This window comes from Triturus cristatus, chromosome 5_1 (assembly GCF_964204655.1).
Source record: "Triturus cristatus chromosome 5_1, aTriCri1.1, whole genome shotgun sequence".
NCBI lineage: Eukaryota > Metazoa > Chordata > Amphibia > Caudata > Salamandridae > Triturus > Triturus cristatus.
In genome coordinates this window covers 778,409,148-778,425,316 of record NC_140587.1, presented here as the reverse complement: position 1 = coordinate 778,425,316, position 16,169 = coordinate 778,409,148, and the positions used below count along the sequence as shown (strand labels likewise).

General features: G+C 47.9%; 1 protein-coding gene across 2 annotated transcripts in view; it reads left to right on the top strand.

Moving 5' to 3' along the window:
• The window catches only part of MIB1 (MIB E3 ubiquitin protein ligase 1), a 376,461-nt gene that overhangs the window by 184,235 nt on the left and 176,057 nt on the right, over window positions 1-16,169 (top strand). For both annotated transcript variants that reach the window (XM_085605778.1, XM_085605777.1), the window contains exon 11: window positions 3,531-3,728. In XM_085605778.1, coding sequence (XP_085461904.1) covers window positions 3,531-3,728 — 198 coding nt within the window. The remainder of the gene's footprint in view (window positions 1-3,530; window positions 3,729-16,169) is intronic.

The window sequence follows — 16,169 nt, the reverse complement described above, 5'->3', positions numbered from 1 at the left end:
TTGACAATCCTGCCTTAAGAATAGTGTAGCCCTTATGAGGCTGTGAAAAAAGCTACAAAAAGTTGTCTTATTGAAAGATTTGGTCTAGTCTATGTAATACATAAGAGCGTGTTTAACGTCAAGCGTGTGGAGTGCTATTTCAGCTACATAGTCTGGTTGTGGGAAAAAGACTGGGAGCTCAGTGATTTGGTTGGTGTGGAATGGAGAAACCCCCTTAGGTAAGAACTTAGGGTTGGTCTAAGAACCACTCAGTGTGGACATGCAAAAAAGATTCCTGCAGTATGAGAGGTGTAGTTCATGGATACATATAAGAGACAGTATGACCATCAGGAAGTAAACCTTCCGAGAGAGAAACTGGAGAGGGCTAGAATGCAATGGCTCAAAAAGGAGGCCCCATGAGTCTGGTGAGGACAATATTGAGATTCCACACTGGGGCTGGAAGTACCCTTGGTGGAGTGACACATTTAAGGCTTTCCATAAAAGTCTGAATTACAGAAATTCTGAAGTGCGGAGTGTTCTCTATTATGCATATATGCAGCAATGACACCTAGGTGTAGCCAAATTGATGTGTAGGCAAGCCCTGTCTTTGCTAAGTGTGGGAGGTAAAACATAATGTCTTGTATGTATAGAGGGTGTATGAGGTTTGGACTAAAATAGTGGGCAAAGAGCTTCATTACTTTCTCAGCAATGCGTTTTTATTACTTGATTATTTTTTTTTAATGACTTTACAGCTACAGAGGAGAGTGTCATTAATTGGTCTAGTGGTCTCTGACTGCAAACCGGAGCATCAATCACTGTCCGGTTCTATTGACCCATTGTATGACCCTCTCCGCTTTGACTGACCGCTGTTTCTCGAAATGCTGTCTGCCCATGGGTCAAGTCCTACAATACGAGCCTGCAACTGGGACCTAAAAGGCATGATCTGAAGAAATCCATATGTGTCAACTGGATTCCATCAACATCCGGCCAGTGCTCTTCCCTAAAAACTGCTCCACAATTGACCCTTCAGGCCCCTGTAAATCCCTAGTAAATGCTACCTGGGTACCTAGGGCATTGGGACTGAAGTGTGTCCCCTAGGGACCCCTTACCTAGACCATGCAGACTACTACTGCAGCATGCATGGCCTGGTGCAGACAAAATGACAACGTCGACATGGCACACTGCCTTAAGTATAGGTAAGTCACCCCTCTAGCAGTTCTTCCAGCCCTAAGGCAGGGTGCACTATACCACAGGTGTGGGCATATCTGCATGAGAAGATATGCCCCTACAATATTTAAGGCCGTTCTTAAATATTTTAGATGCCAGGGATGCCATAGAGAGTACATCGACTGGAAACTTGACAGCTCGAGTTCCCCAGCACCATGGTGGCTTTTCTGAACCCAGGAGTGTTTGGTACCAAACTACTCTTTTCAATAAACCCACACTGATGACAGTGTAGGATTTATTGAACCATCTACCCACAGGGCACGTCAGAGGTGCCCCCTGAAAACGTACTTACCCTGGTGTGGTCACAGACTGGCTGTAGGCAGCCTGCCACCACCAGACCTGTTTCTGGACCCCTGGGTCGACAGCCTCTGCTCTCTGGGATCATAAACAATGCACATCCTGGGTAGAGGTGTCTCATCTCCCCCAGGATGGGCCCAGTGCTCGAGAGGAAAGCTTCAAAGGCCTGCCACCTTTGTAATGCGACCCCCACTTCTGCTGCTAGCAGCAGATTGCAGCCCCCGGTTTACACCCCCACTTTGGGCAGGAAAACCAGGGGAGTGACTTAGGAGAATAGGAGGTGTGCCCACCTCTGACAAATCCACCCCTAAGGTGAGGGAGGTGAGGTGAAGCACATCTTTCAGTCCCCGCGATCTTGAAGATGGGAAGACCCCTCCAATCAGGGCTAGGTTTATGCTCCCTCCCACTGGAGGGTGGCATAATTGAGTGTAGTCACCTCACCCCAGGTAAGGTGCCCATTGGCCCTATCTGCTACTCCCCTAAACCGCCACCTAAATTTAGTATTTAGGTGGCTCCCCCAGACCTGGAAACTAGTTCCTGCCGACCCAAAAAGGACAAAGAAGACGATGTGCAGTGAAGCCTGAAGACGAGTACTGATTTGGCCCCAGCCCTACCAGCCTGTCTCCAGCTTCCAAGACCCTGCAAAAGAAGACAAGGCCTGTTCTGCAGCCAGCGACTTCCAGAACCCGAGGAAGACTGCCTGCTCTTCCACAAAGGCCAGAGACTCCAGAGGACAGCGGATCGGTCACTAAGAAACCTACACACAATGGACTCTGGTGCCCTCCGGATCCACGAGACCTTCCCACTCTGCACCCGACGCCTCCAGTCTGTGTCCAGGTGCCTCACCGATTTAGAACAGGTTCCCCAGCGATCCTGACCTCAAGTCCAGCATTGGCTGACCCCGACTGCGACGTGCTACGGTAAGAAGAATCTGACGTCTAATGACACGCCTGCAACCGGACCCCCTATGCCTTGGTGAGCTGAACCGACAGTGCCCCTAACACCCCCTATATCTCTACTTAATTCTGCTGTCGCTGGCCTTCCTCCTGCAGCCTACGGTGCGACGTCTGCAGCTTGTTTGTCCAAAGCAAGTTCTCCATTGAAAGGCATTGGGTGCTTGGACCTGTATTTGCACCTTGCAGCTCCTGTGCTGCTGGTAGTTTAAGTTTGGTGCTGCTGCTTAATGCCCTCGTATTGTGCTTGCTCTTACCCCCCAAAGCTTGGCCCCTGCAACCGATTTACCTTCCTACCTACCTGCAAGCAGTGTGGCTTCAAGCACCCCCAGTCTCCAATTAAATGCATTAGGCTGAACTCCAATTTTGACCTCTGCACCCGGCCGCCCCTGTGCCGCTGATGGTGCAGTTTTGGTTCTCACCTGGCCCTTGCCGACCTTTGGTGCCGCAAACTGGAACTGTAAGTCATGTGCTTACCCGTATAACCACATTATTGTTTTCCTGTGTAGGATAACATTGGAGTCTTTGAAAATTGCACTAAGTGTCGACTTTTGAAAGTCTTGATTATTTTATCTGCAAAACTTACTTACCTTATTACGAAGATCTTGGTCTTAAAATAAAATTTAAACAAAGCTTATTTTTATAAAATTGGTGTGGCTCTCCTTTTTGAGTCATGTGTCAGTTCTTGGTCAATGTTGTGCAACAAATGTCTTTCACTTCTCTGTGTTAGGCCTAAGGCTGCTCGCCCACACTACCGCTAGTAGAGCACTTTGGGTTTGCATTGAGCCCTGTACACTTCTGGGGAATCTCTGTACCCTTTGCATGGTATAACCACCTAGTGGCATACCATACACAGAGCCAGGTTCCTACAATGACTATCATTGGAGGCAGTTATTAGACTTGCACGCTGCATCATTAGAAGACATCGTCTTAAATCCACCTCCAAAATGCAATTCCTAGTGAGTGAAATTGAGCAGTGTTGCAGTATAGTTTTGTATTCAAATAAGCGCGTCCTTAAATTGTGTTGCATACTGAAAAATTGTTTGGCAAATACAAACTTTTTTTTAAATTTAGGACAAAGATGGAGACAGGGCAGTACACCATGCAGCTTTTGGGGATGAAGGATCTGTTATTGAAGTCTTACACAGAGGTGGCGCAGATTTGAATGCTCGTAACAAGCGCAGACAGACACCGCTACATATTGCTGTGAACAAGGGCCATTTACAAGTTGTAAAAACACTACTGGACTTTGGATGCCATCCCAGCCTTCAGGTACGTTTCATGCTGTTCATAATTTTAAAGTAGTGGCATAATTTTTCCTGTTGTTCACGTTTTACATTGTTCAAGTCAAGTCAAATGATCTTTATTCGGATATATTAAAAGACATCCATAAAAGTACATGTAAATCACAACAATCATCCCTATAAACAGTAAAAACAGCATTTGTTAGCTATAACATATGCAACGGGGCAACCGTTGGTGCAAATATGCAATGTGCAAATAATGCAGAGGTAGTACAAACTTATCAGACCGTGTTCATTGTTGCTCGAGATCAAACAGCAAATTAAAAGACACGACTGGCTCTAAAAGTTGCATCCATAAAAGTACGTATAAATCACAACACTCATCCTGATAAAAAAATAAAAACAGGCATTGTTAACTATAACATGTGCAAAGGAACAACCACTGTGCAAATGTGCAAACGATGCCAAAAATAGTGCAAACTTATCAGGCCATATTCATTGTTGTTCGAGATCGGACAGCGGTTTGAAGGAAACGACTAACTCTAAAAATTACATCATCTCTAAAGGCTAGGTTAAAATCCGTCAAGGCACTCTCTCTAAAATATGGAATTAGGTAATGTTTAGTGTATTTTGCATAGAAACCACAAAAAAATGTAAAATGTAACAGGCTTTGTTTACCACCTAGGTTGCAGGGACAGCTTAGATTTCCCAGATTTTTAATATAACCTAAGGGGAAACAAAGTAAATTTACCACACTTCCGTCCCTGAACCGAAACAGCAAACTCCTGTTCCATCTACCCAATTTATTTCGCAGGTAACCCTGGGGCATATTGTGGGGCCTACCACATGGTTCCTGAATGGGGATGTACCTAAGGATTGCTGGCTTTACAAACTCTGTCTTTTCTCTATTTTCTCGGTACAGGACATACAAAGCCCTTTTTACTAAATTCTTATGCGTACAATCTATGGTTTGGGGTGCTAAGAATAGGTGCTCCATCTCCACACTTGCTAAACTCTTCTCTACTGCCCTGAGCCAAGGTATATGGTTGGCCCGCTCGGTTTTTAGGCAGTCCGAGATAATATCACGGGTCAAGAAAGCAGCAGGATTCTGCCATATTTTCAACCAGAACAGGGCGGGTCTGGATTTTATGAAGTCCTCTATATAGGGGAGATTCAGTTCTCTATGACACACGTAAGATGGGGCCGAAATGACCCCCCCCAAAACCTTCCTACAGAATTTATTCTCTTCAATCTGTATGTTGGTACAGTTCGAGTATCCCCACACCTCTGCACCATAGGTTCCTGTTGGTAAGCACTGGGTTCTATAGATTTGTAAGAGTGGCATAATAACCTCAGCGTGTTTAGGTTGACGGAGGGTGATTATAGAGTTAATAGCTTTACCCAATTTGTTCCTCCCTCTGGCAACATGAGGTTGCCAGGATCCGAAGTCGGAAAACAACAGGCCTAAATAAGGAAAAGTGCAGGTGCTATTTAAAACGTTGTTCCCTGACATGATGTAACGAATTTTATGTTTCTTTGGGCCGTAGGACATTAAATAAGATTTTTTAAAGTTGGTACATAAGCCAAGATCGGCCATGTATGAAACAAAACCTGAGATTAAAGTGCGCAGTGCATTGGGTGTGCGGCCCATGAGGACCGCATCGTCCGCATAAAGAAGTGCGGGGAGTCGATTGCCATTAATGTGCGGAACATCGCTAGTTAGTTTACACAAGGATTTGCTTAGTTCATTTATGTACAAAATAAAAAGCAAGGGGGCCAAGACACAACCTTGTCTTACCCCCCTGCCAATTAAAATCTCACCCGAGACCTCACCGTCATTATTTATTCGAACACGGGCTTTTAAATCACTGTGTAGGTAGGCCAAAAAATAAACCAAAGGTTCATCTAAGCCATAACTCAACAAAACTGACCATAAACGGGAGCAATTAACAAAATCAAAAGCAGAACTTAAATCTATAAAACCTAAATACAGTGGGGATATTTTAGCTATAGTGTATTTGGCTAATACTAAATTTAAATTTAAGCATTGCTCCACGGTCCCTACATTGCTTCTAAAGCCTAACTGGTATGGATGTAGGATCATGTTTTCTTCAGCCCAGTTTCTGATCTTATTAAAAATGACCCTGCCTAAAATCTTCAAGGTGTTATTGATTAAAGATATTGGGCGATAACTGCCAGGGTCAAGTCTGTTGCCTTTTTGGAAAATTGGAACGATAATACTATTAGACCAGGAACCTGGCAGTGGGGTATTAGATAAATTATTCAAAATATTGCACAATAAAGGTGACCAAAAGTCAGGCTCTGATTTGATTAAGTCAATAGATAGTCCATCAGGGCCAGGAGCTTTGTTCCCTGCACTTTGTGAAATGGCATCTTCCACCTCCATTATAGAAATGTTCAGTGTCTTAAGGGGCTGAAAATTTTCCGTGGAAGGGTGCGGTGCCGCGTAAATATTTGAAAAAGGCTCCACCCACACATCCCCTAATATGTTACAATTTATGGGGGTGATATTAGATCCAATTGATCTCAGGTTCTTAACCTCGCTCCAAAACCCAGCAGCATCCTTCGTTGCCGCTGTGCGTATAAGGGATTCCCAATGGGTTTTTAAAAGCTCTTCAGATCTTGTTTTTAAGGTACGCTTGTATCTTGACCTCGGAGTCCTCACCAGTAACTGGTCTGGTGGATCAGCTGTAAGGGCAACCCTTAGTTCCCGATTTGCTTTGGAACATGAGTTGTCGAACCACCTTGGGTTTTTGGTGATGTTGACTGGGGCTGGTTTGGAAATCTCCTTTTTTTTATAGCCTTACACAGCCCTGTAAATGCTTCAACGAGATCATGTCCAGAACTATCAATAGATAGGCAGGTGGATACTAATAAAGGCTGCGACTTTATAATGCGAGCTAGAACCCCCTTATTGTCAATCCCCTTCCAGACCACCCTAAGTTTATCTGTTGACACTGCTAAGTTTTTAGCCCCAATTTCTCTACGGTTCACCACTTTTTTTATGGATTTAAAACAAGATAAAATCGGATGATGGCCGCTATATATGGTACTAACGACTGTGGCCTCTAATAAGAGGTCCGCGAGCAGGGAGGTTGTAAATACATAATCTATTGTGGATGAGCTCCCACGCCCGACATAGGTGGCCACAGGACCTTTATTTTTAGCAGTATTTGCCTTTTCCATGACATTAACTAGGTCCCATGTGTCTAGATGGTTAGACAATTCTTTTGCAGCGTGAATCTTTCTGGATTCACTATGCTGTGCATTATTCCGCGATCTTGTGGTTGGGTCCGGATTCGTAGTCTTTTCTTTGTTTTTTTTTTTTTTTTTCGTAGCCCAGGTGGGCGTCGACGTACACCATTTGGTGCACCTCCCGTGACGTCGTCGTGCTTCCTGCGGAAGTCCCACCTTTGGGGCGCCATCTTCAGATTCTTTTTTCCGCCGTTGGGTCTGGATCGTCATCGGGAAGCTCCAGAATTACACTCGAAGGAAGAAGGAAGAAAAGCGAGTTGCGTCGATAGAAACACTAGAAGATATCAGGAAAGGAAAAGATTTCATCAGGAGCGCGAAGAAAGGAGGACCAGCGCCCTTTTTCTTCGACGGCCTTGGAGAATGCACGCTCAGAGACCCTGAGCGCAATGGACAAGACGCCATTCAAGTTCTGCCCAAACTGCCACCACAAGTTCGCGCAGAGAGACCAGCATCCGGTCTGCAACCTCTGCCTACCGGTCGATCACCAGAGTGTCGACTGCAACGCCTGCTCAGCCTTCGCGCCGAAGACACTCAGGGTGAGAGAGCGGCAGAGAAGGGCCAACGCCAGCATGGATGGCAAGGGGAAGCCCCCGACGCTCTACGCTCTGGGCCTCTCCTCGGACGACGAGGACAACGTCGCCGAGACAGCCGAAAACTTCACGGTCGTAGAGACCGACAAGAAAAAAGAAGACGAGGTAAGAGAATCGTCGAGCGCAAAACAGAAAGTACCTCGACAACACGAGGGTGACTCGAGAAAATCTGAGTCAAAGTCCACGAAGGGAGCCCCGGCGCCGAAAACTTCGACGTCCAAAGGGGGAACCACGGACAAGAGGCCGAGCGGATCCTTAGATAAGGACTCCCTGGTGCCGAAAGACGCCGAAAGGCAAGGGTCGTCGAAAGCATCCCATGAAACGGGCCGATCGACGCAGAAAGAACGTTCGACGTCGACGCAAGTTTCATCGAAAAGACCCGCGGTCGACGCCGAAAGCATCTCCGAGATGGAGAAAAAGAAGAGGCGGCTCGAGGCCGAAATGGAGAACATCCTTCAAAGAAAGAAGGAGTTCGACGCCAGAATGAAGGAATTCAAGATTCCAACGGTTCCATCAGCGGACGTCGAGGAGGTCGAAGACGAGTTCGACGCCGAAGGGCTGACAAGGGAACTCGAAGAGGAAGAAGAGCCCTATTATGAGGGAGAAGCCGAGGAAGAAGACCAACGGTCGTTCTACGAATCGGCGGCATCTACCAGCAACGACGTCGAATGGCACGATCTCGACACCGAAAACCCGGAGGAGCCCGTGGACACGTACCCTTCGAGGCCTTCGCCACCCGACGACATCGGGGTCTACAATATGGTGGTCAGGAGCGCAGCAATGGCCTTCGGCGTCAAACTCGACGAGGAGAAACCGAAAGCCGATTTTCTCGTCGAGACACTGCTCCCCATCCAGACAAGGAGCCAGTTCCTCCCCATGCTACAAAGCGTGATGAATCAGGGGAGAGAAGCCTTCAAGGAACCTGCGACCTGCAGGTCGATCACGCCCAGGACAGAGAAGAAATATAAGCACTCCTCCCTGGACCCCCCTTACATCAAGGGTAGCGTGACCGCGGACTCCATCATAGCCTCCACGGCCAGGAGAAGGGCCAACGTACCAGCAACTTCGGGCCCACCCCCGGATAAGGAGAGCAGGAGGATTGACCTCACAGGAAGAAAGGTCGAGAGGAACGCCGCAATGCACTGGCGCATGGCGAATTCAAATGCACTCCTCAATAGACACCAATACCAGCACTGGGATGAGATGGGGGAGTTAGTAAAGCACCTCCCCGAAGAATACCGGCAGAGAGCCTCTCACCTGATAGATGAAGGCAAAAACATCGCCAACTCCTGTATAAAGACGGCGTTGGATGGGGCAGAAACTTCAGCAAGACTCATGGCCATAGGGGTCACAGAGAGGAGGCATGCATGGCTAAGAATCTCGGGATTCAAACCGGAAGTGCAGAACAACATCCTTGGCACCCCCTTCAATGGAGAGACACTGTTCGGAGCAACAGTGGACGACAAGCTCACCCAGCTGAAAAAAGAAAACGAGACGGCGAGGTCCATGGGGGCCCTACAGCTGAGGGGAATGAGGCGAGGAAATCCCTCGAGAAGACCCTACGGTAGGGGAGGAAGCCAGCAGGGGACGTCGCACCAGGCGTTCCAACAAAGTCAGCAGGGTGAAGGTCACGGACAAGGTCAGCAGAAGCAAAGCTGGCAATATCAACCTCGGGGCCAGTCCTTTCGCGGGAGAGGGAACGGACGTGGCCAAAGGAGGAGAGGGGGCGAACAGCCCTCGACGAAGTGACTCAGCACGCAAGAGGTCGCCTACCCTCGTCAGGACCCCAAGGGTGAGGCGCAAAAAATTGTCATCAGGGGGAAGAGAAAATTCAAGAGCCTACGAGCATACGACACCAGTAGGCGGAAGACTGAGGTTCTACCTTCAGGAGTGGCGGCGTATAACCACAGACAAGTGGATACGGAACGTTGTGCAGTACGGGTACTGCGTAGATTTGGAGAAAAGACCTCCAAACAGGAAACCAAGGGGAAGACTGAGATCGGCCCAAGAACTGGCAATACTCAGAGAAGAAACACGGAAACTCCTGCAAAAGGGAGCCATAGAGACAGTGCCGTTCAGAGAACGCAACAAAGGGGTCTACTCAAACTACTTCGTGGTTCCGAAGGTAGACGGAGACCTCAGACCCATACTAGACCTCCGTTACCTAAACAAGTTCATCAGAACGCAAAGGTTCAAAATGACTTCACTGCAGGAGGTTCTGCCACAGATAAGAGAAGGGGACTTCATGGTCACCGTGGACCTCAAGGATGCCTATCTTCACATCCCAATAAACAGAAGGCACAAGGGCCTTCTAAGATTCAACATCGGACAAGAACACTACCAGTTCACGACCCTGGCCTTCGGATTAAAATCAGCACCAAGGGTCTTTACAAAATGCTTGTCGGCGGTAGCGGCGCACCTACGAAGGCAGGGAATACATGTCTACCCCTACTTGGACGACTGGCTGGTCAAGGCAAACTCACGCGGAAAGTGCGAGAGGCACGCAAAACGCGTAACAGACACCCTCACAAATCTGGGATTCTCGATCCACTGGGGAAAATCATCGATGGAACCGGAGCAGGTGAAGATTTTCCTGGGGGCAAAGATCAACTCCCGCAACAGTACAGTAGTGCCCAGCGAGAGGAGGACAGAGGCTCTACTGAAGGAGGCGAAGCTCTACCAGAAGGGGCGAGCTCTGACAGTGAGGGCTGTGAGCAAGATGATGGGGATGATGGCGTCCTGTATCCAGCTGGTGCCGAATGTACGCCTGCACATGAGACCATTCCAGGAATGGCTACAACAACAATGGTCACAAGCAAACGGAAGCTGGGAGGATCTAGTGGTTGTTACGCACGCAGTGCAGGAGGAGATAACTTGGTGGAACAGAGACAACATAACAGCAGGGAGAAGCCTGACACCACCAATCCCAACAGTGACCATTACCACGGACGCATCGCAGAAGGGATGGGGAGCGCACATGGACAACCTCAGAGTGAGGGGTCTATGGGCCCCAGCAGATGCGGTCCGCCATATCAACTACCTCGAGTTGAAAACAATCCTGCTAGCCCTGAAGGCATTCCAGAGGCACCTGTTCAACAAGAGGGTGTTGGTCCAAACAGACAACACCACGGCGATGTTCTACATCAACAAACAAGGGGGGACACAGTCGTTCCCGCTCTCATCCCTAGCTCAGGAGATTTGGAGATGGGCCATACCTCTCAGGATAGATCTACTGGCAATTCACCTACCGGGGAAGGACAATGTGGAGGCAGACTGGCTAAGCAGGCAGACCTCAGCATCACACGAGTGGGAGCTCAATGGCCAGGAAACGGAGAAACTCTTCCGGAGATGGGGGACTCCCACAATAGACCTTTTTGCAACACGCCACAATGCAAAATGCCAAAGCTTCGCGTCCAGGCAACCAGATCAGCAATCCAAGGGAAATGCCCTATGGATAAGCTGGTCGAGGACATTTGCCTACGCCTTTCCACCGATACCCCTGTTGCACAGAGTGCTCGACAAGTGCAGAACCAGCAACATGACCCTGATCCTGGTAGCTCCGCAGTGGGCGAGGCAGACATGGTTCTCACAAATTCAAGAAATGGCACAAGGCGACCCATACAGGTTCGAGAGGAGGAAGGACCTGCTCTCAATGCAAAAGGGAGAGGTCCTGCACCCAGAGCCAGAGACCCTCAACCTGGCGGCATGGCTCCTGAAGACCTAGAGTTCGCACACCTAAGATTGCCGCCGAGCACGATGCGAGTGCTACGGGAGGCGAGGAAACCAACTACACGAAAATGCTACAGCGCAAAGTGGAAGAGGTTCACTGTGTGGTGCCGGAAAAAGGGCCTGCAAAACAGAATGACAAGAGACTCAACAGTACTGAGGTACCTCACACACCTTCTAAAGAGTAACCTCTGCTCGAGCTCACTAAGGGTACACCTAGCGGCCATCGTGGCCTACACCAGAGGTGAAAAAGGTGGAAGTTTCTTCAGCTCGCAGGTGGTGAGGAGATTCATGGAAGGAGCCAAAAGGATGGCCCCCCCGAAAAGGTTGCCGCCGCCGGCATGGAATCTGAATGTGGTCCTGACGGAGCTCATGAAGGCACCGTTTGAACCCATTCACAAGGCCACACTGCAGATGTTGACTATGAAAACAGCCTTTCTGGTGGCCATAACCTCACTACGCAGGGTGAGCGAGCTTCAAGCACTAACGCTGCAGGAACCCTACATTCAGATTCACAAAGATAGAATAGTCCTGAGAACGGACCCACACTTCATGCCCAAGGTAGTGTCGGCGTTCCACATAAATCAGGCTATCCAGATACCAAGTTTCTTCCAAAACCCGACTACAAACGCAGAAAAGGCACTGCACACCCTCGATGCCAGAAGAGCGGTGATGCACTACATTGAGAGAACCAAGGAACTCAGGAAGTCGAAACAGCTGTTTGTGTCCTTTGCTACTAGCTTCATGGGTAGACCAGTGACTAAGGGCACCATCGCAAGGTGGATTGCCCTCACTATTCAATTCTGCCACAAACAGGCTGGACAGGAGCTAGCGGAGGGGCCGCAGGCTCACTCCACAAGGAAGAAAGGGGCCACCGTGGCCTTCCTGGCGAACACGCCCATCCAGGACATATGCCTCGCGGCAACTTGGGCATCTGTGCACACGTTCACGAAACACTACTGCGTGGACATTCAGATGAACAAGGAAGCACAGGTTGGACAGAAGGTGCTTCAGCACATTTTCAACGACCAACGCTCATCTACCACCCAGCCGCCACAGAACTAGGAAAACCGCTACAAAATCGATGCACAGCATAGTGAATCCAGAAAGATTCACGCTGCAAAACGAATAGTTTCTTACCTGTCGGTGTAGTTTTGCAGCTTGAAGATCTTTCTGGATTCACTAGCGAACCCACCCACCTCCGCCAGGAAGATGAGGCTGGAGGAAGAGGGGGTAAAATGGAAAAGATCAAAGAAATACAAACATACAGATAAAGGGACAAGAAGGATTAATCAACCGCCTAGGGTTAAAAAAAAAAAAAAAAAAAAGAGGAAAGGAAAAAAGAACCCGAAGATGGCGCCCCAAAGGTGGGACTTCCGCAGGAAGCACGACGACGTCACGGGAGGTGCACCAAATGGTGTACGTCGACGCCCACCTGGGCTACGAAAAAAAAAAAAAAAAACAAAGAAAAGACTACGAATCCGGACCCAACCACAAGATCGCGGAATAATGCACAGCATAGTGAATCCAGAAAGATCTTCAAGCTGCAAAACTACACCGACAGGTAAGAAACTATTCGTTCACCTCTTTTGCAAGGAGGGGTTTTGGAATAAATATGTGCGTTAAAGTCTCCTTCTAAGCATATACCATCAAGTTTACCATACATTTGACCATCTACAATTTCATCGATAAAATCAAACAATTTTATAAAATTCATATTGGGACGTGTTGTGAAATCGTTATTATAAAAATTAATTAAACATAGTTTTATCCTACTAATATAAAGCAGGGCCTGAAAACTCATATCATTAGTTTCCAATGGTTCTATTTTGACTTCTGCCCTGATTTTGACCCAAATGGATAGTCCCCCACTAGGTCTACCCATGGCCGGGATCGGTACAGTTTGATTATAACAGCTGTAGCCCTCAAAAAGTAGGGAACTAGTGCACCAAGTTTCTTGGAACATTAAAATGTCGAAATTACAGACCCAGTCTGCCCAGTCCCTAATTTTCACTTTCGCATTAAGACCTGCGATGTTCCAACTCAGAATTGTCAAGTTATGGTTCAGTATGGGCGTGACAGTGACATGGGTAGTAATTTTAGGGTGGAATGACAACGCAGGCGCTTTAGTGCCATGGGAGACCATTGTAGTGGGGTAAGTTGACAATTCCCCCACAGAGCCAAGTGTGTTAATATGATTCCTGGTTGCTAAATCTGGGGTGGTAGCTGGTGGTCAGTCCAGGGTACCCAGCTCAGATAGTGCACTGAACCTATTATGCAGTGGAAAAAGTGGTGGAACAGAGCTGGGTAGTCTATAGTGGGGTCTATAAAAGTAGCCCAGTGGCAATGGGGTTATGACAGTAGGAGGGCAAAAATAAGTATTGTTACTGTCAAGGATAGATTTAACTGTAGTGGGGTTTCTGAAGTTAATTACGGTACAGTCTCCTGTTATGTTCTTAAATGACGGACCAACCCAGCTCACCCGGCGAACAGACAGAATTTCACTCGAAATATTAGGATCTACCCCTTTGTGTTTAGACAACCAGTCAAGACACTTATTGTTTAGCTGGACCCATGACTCACCCTGTCCCTCCCTTAGCTGTTGGACGCCTGCCAAAATTAAAATATAAGGGCAGGCATCAGGAGGCAAATGAAGGGCAGGCCTCAGATGTTTGATAGGCCTAGTGACAACGGTTTGGCCCTTGTCTGACCCGATATTAATGGGTGCCTCCGGCCTCGTAGAGGGCAGGATGGGTACGTCCTCTGACGTATTGGAGGCCACGCTAGTGGGACAAACTGGTTCAGTTGCTCCAACCGGGGTATACTGTGAAGTCATGGCAGTTTGATTACTCCTTCCATTGTCACCTCTTGATGCAATGTTGGATGTGGCTGTGCTACTAATGGTATTGGTCCCGCCACCCAAGAGACCCTTACTAGCAACTTCCAACTCTTTCAAAAGGCGATCTCCCCTCATTAAATCAAGGCTAATCACCCCTTTCCTTTTTGCATCTTCATTTTTTATCAGGTTTTCCAGTCTATCTAATCTTTAAAAAAAAATATTAAACTGTTTGATCATTTGACTTTCCATTTGTTTAAAAATAGTGTCAACTATAGTTTCCATAAAATTCTCATTCGAATTTTTTAGAGTGACGCTTTCAATTACAGGATCAGTCTGTATGCATGCACAGTTATGTCCTTCTTTGGGGGGGAATAGTGTCCAAAGACCCCTCAGCGAGTTGCAAAGACTCAGTGATGAGGCTGCTGCACCCTGGCAGTTTTTGCTTCCCTCTAGTCCACATACTCTGAGGTGTCGGTTGGCTCTTGTTGCGAGGGAGTTGTTTCCTTTTGTTAACTGATGGTTTCAAAGGGCCTCTTTTCCTTTTTGCTCCTGCGATTTTGTTGTTCGGGGACAGAGAAGGGATAGGAGCATGCGCAATGGGGTCGGTCTGTGAGTCAATTATAATGGTGCCGCAGTTACCCCCTAATGGTGTAGATGGTGGGTTAGCCAAATTAGGTTTGGAAACTGTAACTGCAGGGGACAGTGGTAAAATGTGATTTGAACTTGTTTCCTGGGGCTCTGAATGTAGGCGTGTATACTCCATAGACATTCTCCTATCAGTGTTAGCTATTTCATTAGTGACCATATTAAAGGCATTGTCCAGCATACTTTCTAAAGACGGCGGGAGGACAGGATGTCCCACAGAGGGCTTTATGGTAGTGTTAGCATTTCATTTCCCATACTTAATATGTATCCGGGCTCACCTTAATTAGCAGCTTAGAGGGATGGCCCGCCCGCCCGACCACTGTTGACCTCTGAGGGCCTCAGAGGGCCCGCCCTTCGCCCAGCACCGCCCGCGCGCGTCCCGTGAAGCGGGCCTCGGCGGTTCTTAAATGCGCCTCCTGGCGGTGTCGGCGGTAAGGCAAAACCTCTTGTGATGCACTGTTGGACCCCCCGCTCCGCCGGCCTCGGCGGTTCTTAAATGCGCCTCCGGGTGCTGTGATGTCGTCAGCAGGGTACGCCGCCGCAAGGGACCTTGGGATATGTGGTCCTGTGGCGGCAGCGTGAGTGGCAGAGGCGGAGGCAGGGGTTCTTGTCGCGGCCCACGCGATTCTCTTACTCCTGGCGGTGTCGGCAGTAAGGCAAAACCTCTTGTGATGCACTGTTGGACCCCAAACTATGCTCCGTAATAACAAACGATCTGTCCCCACAGGAATCCCATTATTAAAATATTTGTATTTTTTGTCAACAAAAATAGTATTTATTACAGAAGCATACATACAGTGGGTATAAAGAGAACAGTGCGCTAGCCCTTAGAAACTCCTGGAGCCCAGACCATCTACCCCTGCATGCGATAGGTGCCCCGCCAGCAGGCGCCCTGTTGGCAGGCAGGGCGGATAGCGCTGACTCACACACTGCCACACACACATACCTCTGTTGCTTCCCCTATATGTCCTTACCTCGTGTTTGTATATGGACCACACTATCATGCTTTCGTTGCTGCCCTAGGACTCCAGATTGTTTATGTATATTGTTTATTTTACAAATTGTTTTTTCTATTTCTTTACACATGGCATCACCCTGGGGAATTAATTGACCTAGCCTACCTCACTTGTTTTAAGGCCGTAACAATTGGTCTGCATACGCACTACGTGCTTCTCAATTTTTATTTATAATCTTCTGTTACATTATTGTAATCACTGTTATCTTGTGTCTGATATAAGTAGTGTCGTGTACTTGTGCCTTGACTATTATTGTAACAACATCAAAATGGTAATAAATAAATATTTTTTCAAAAACAAAGAAATATGAGGGCAAAGGGGTAAGAGAGAAAACTGACACGGAATTCCCTCACTTCTGCCTCGGTAGTGTGCGAGGT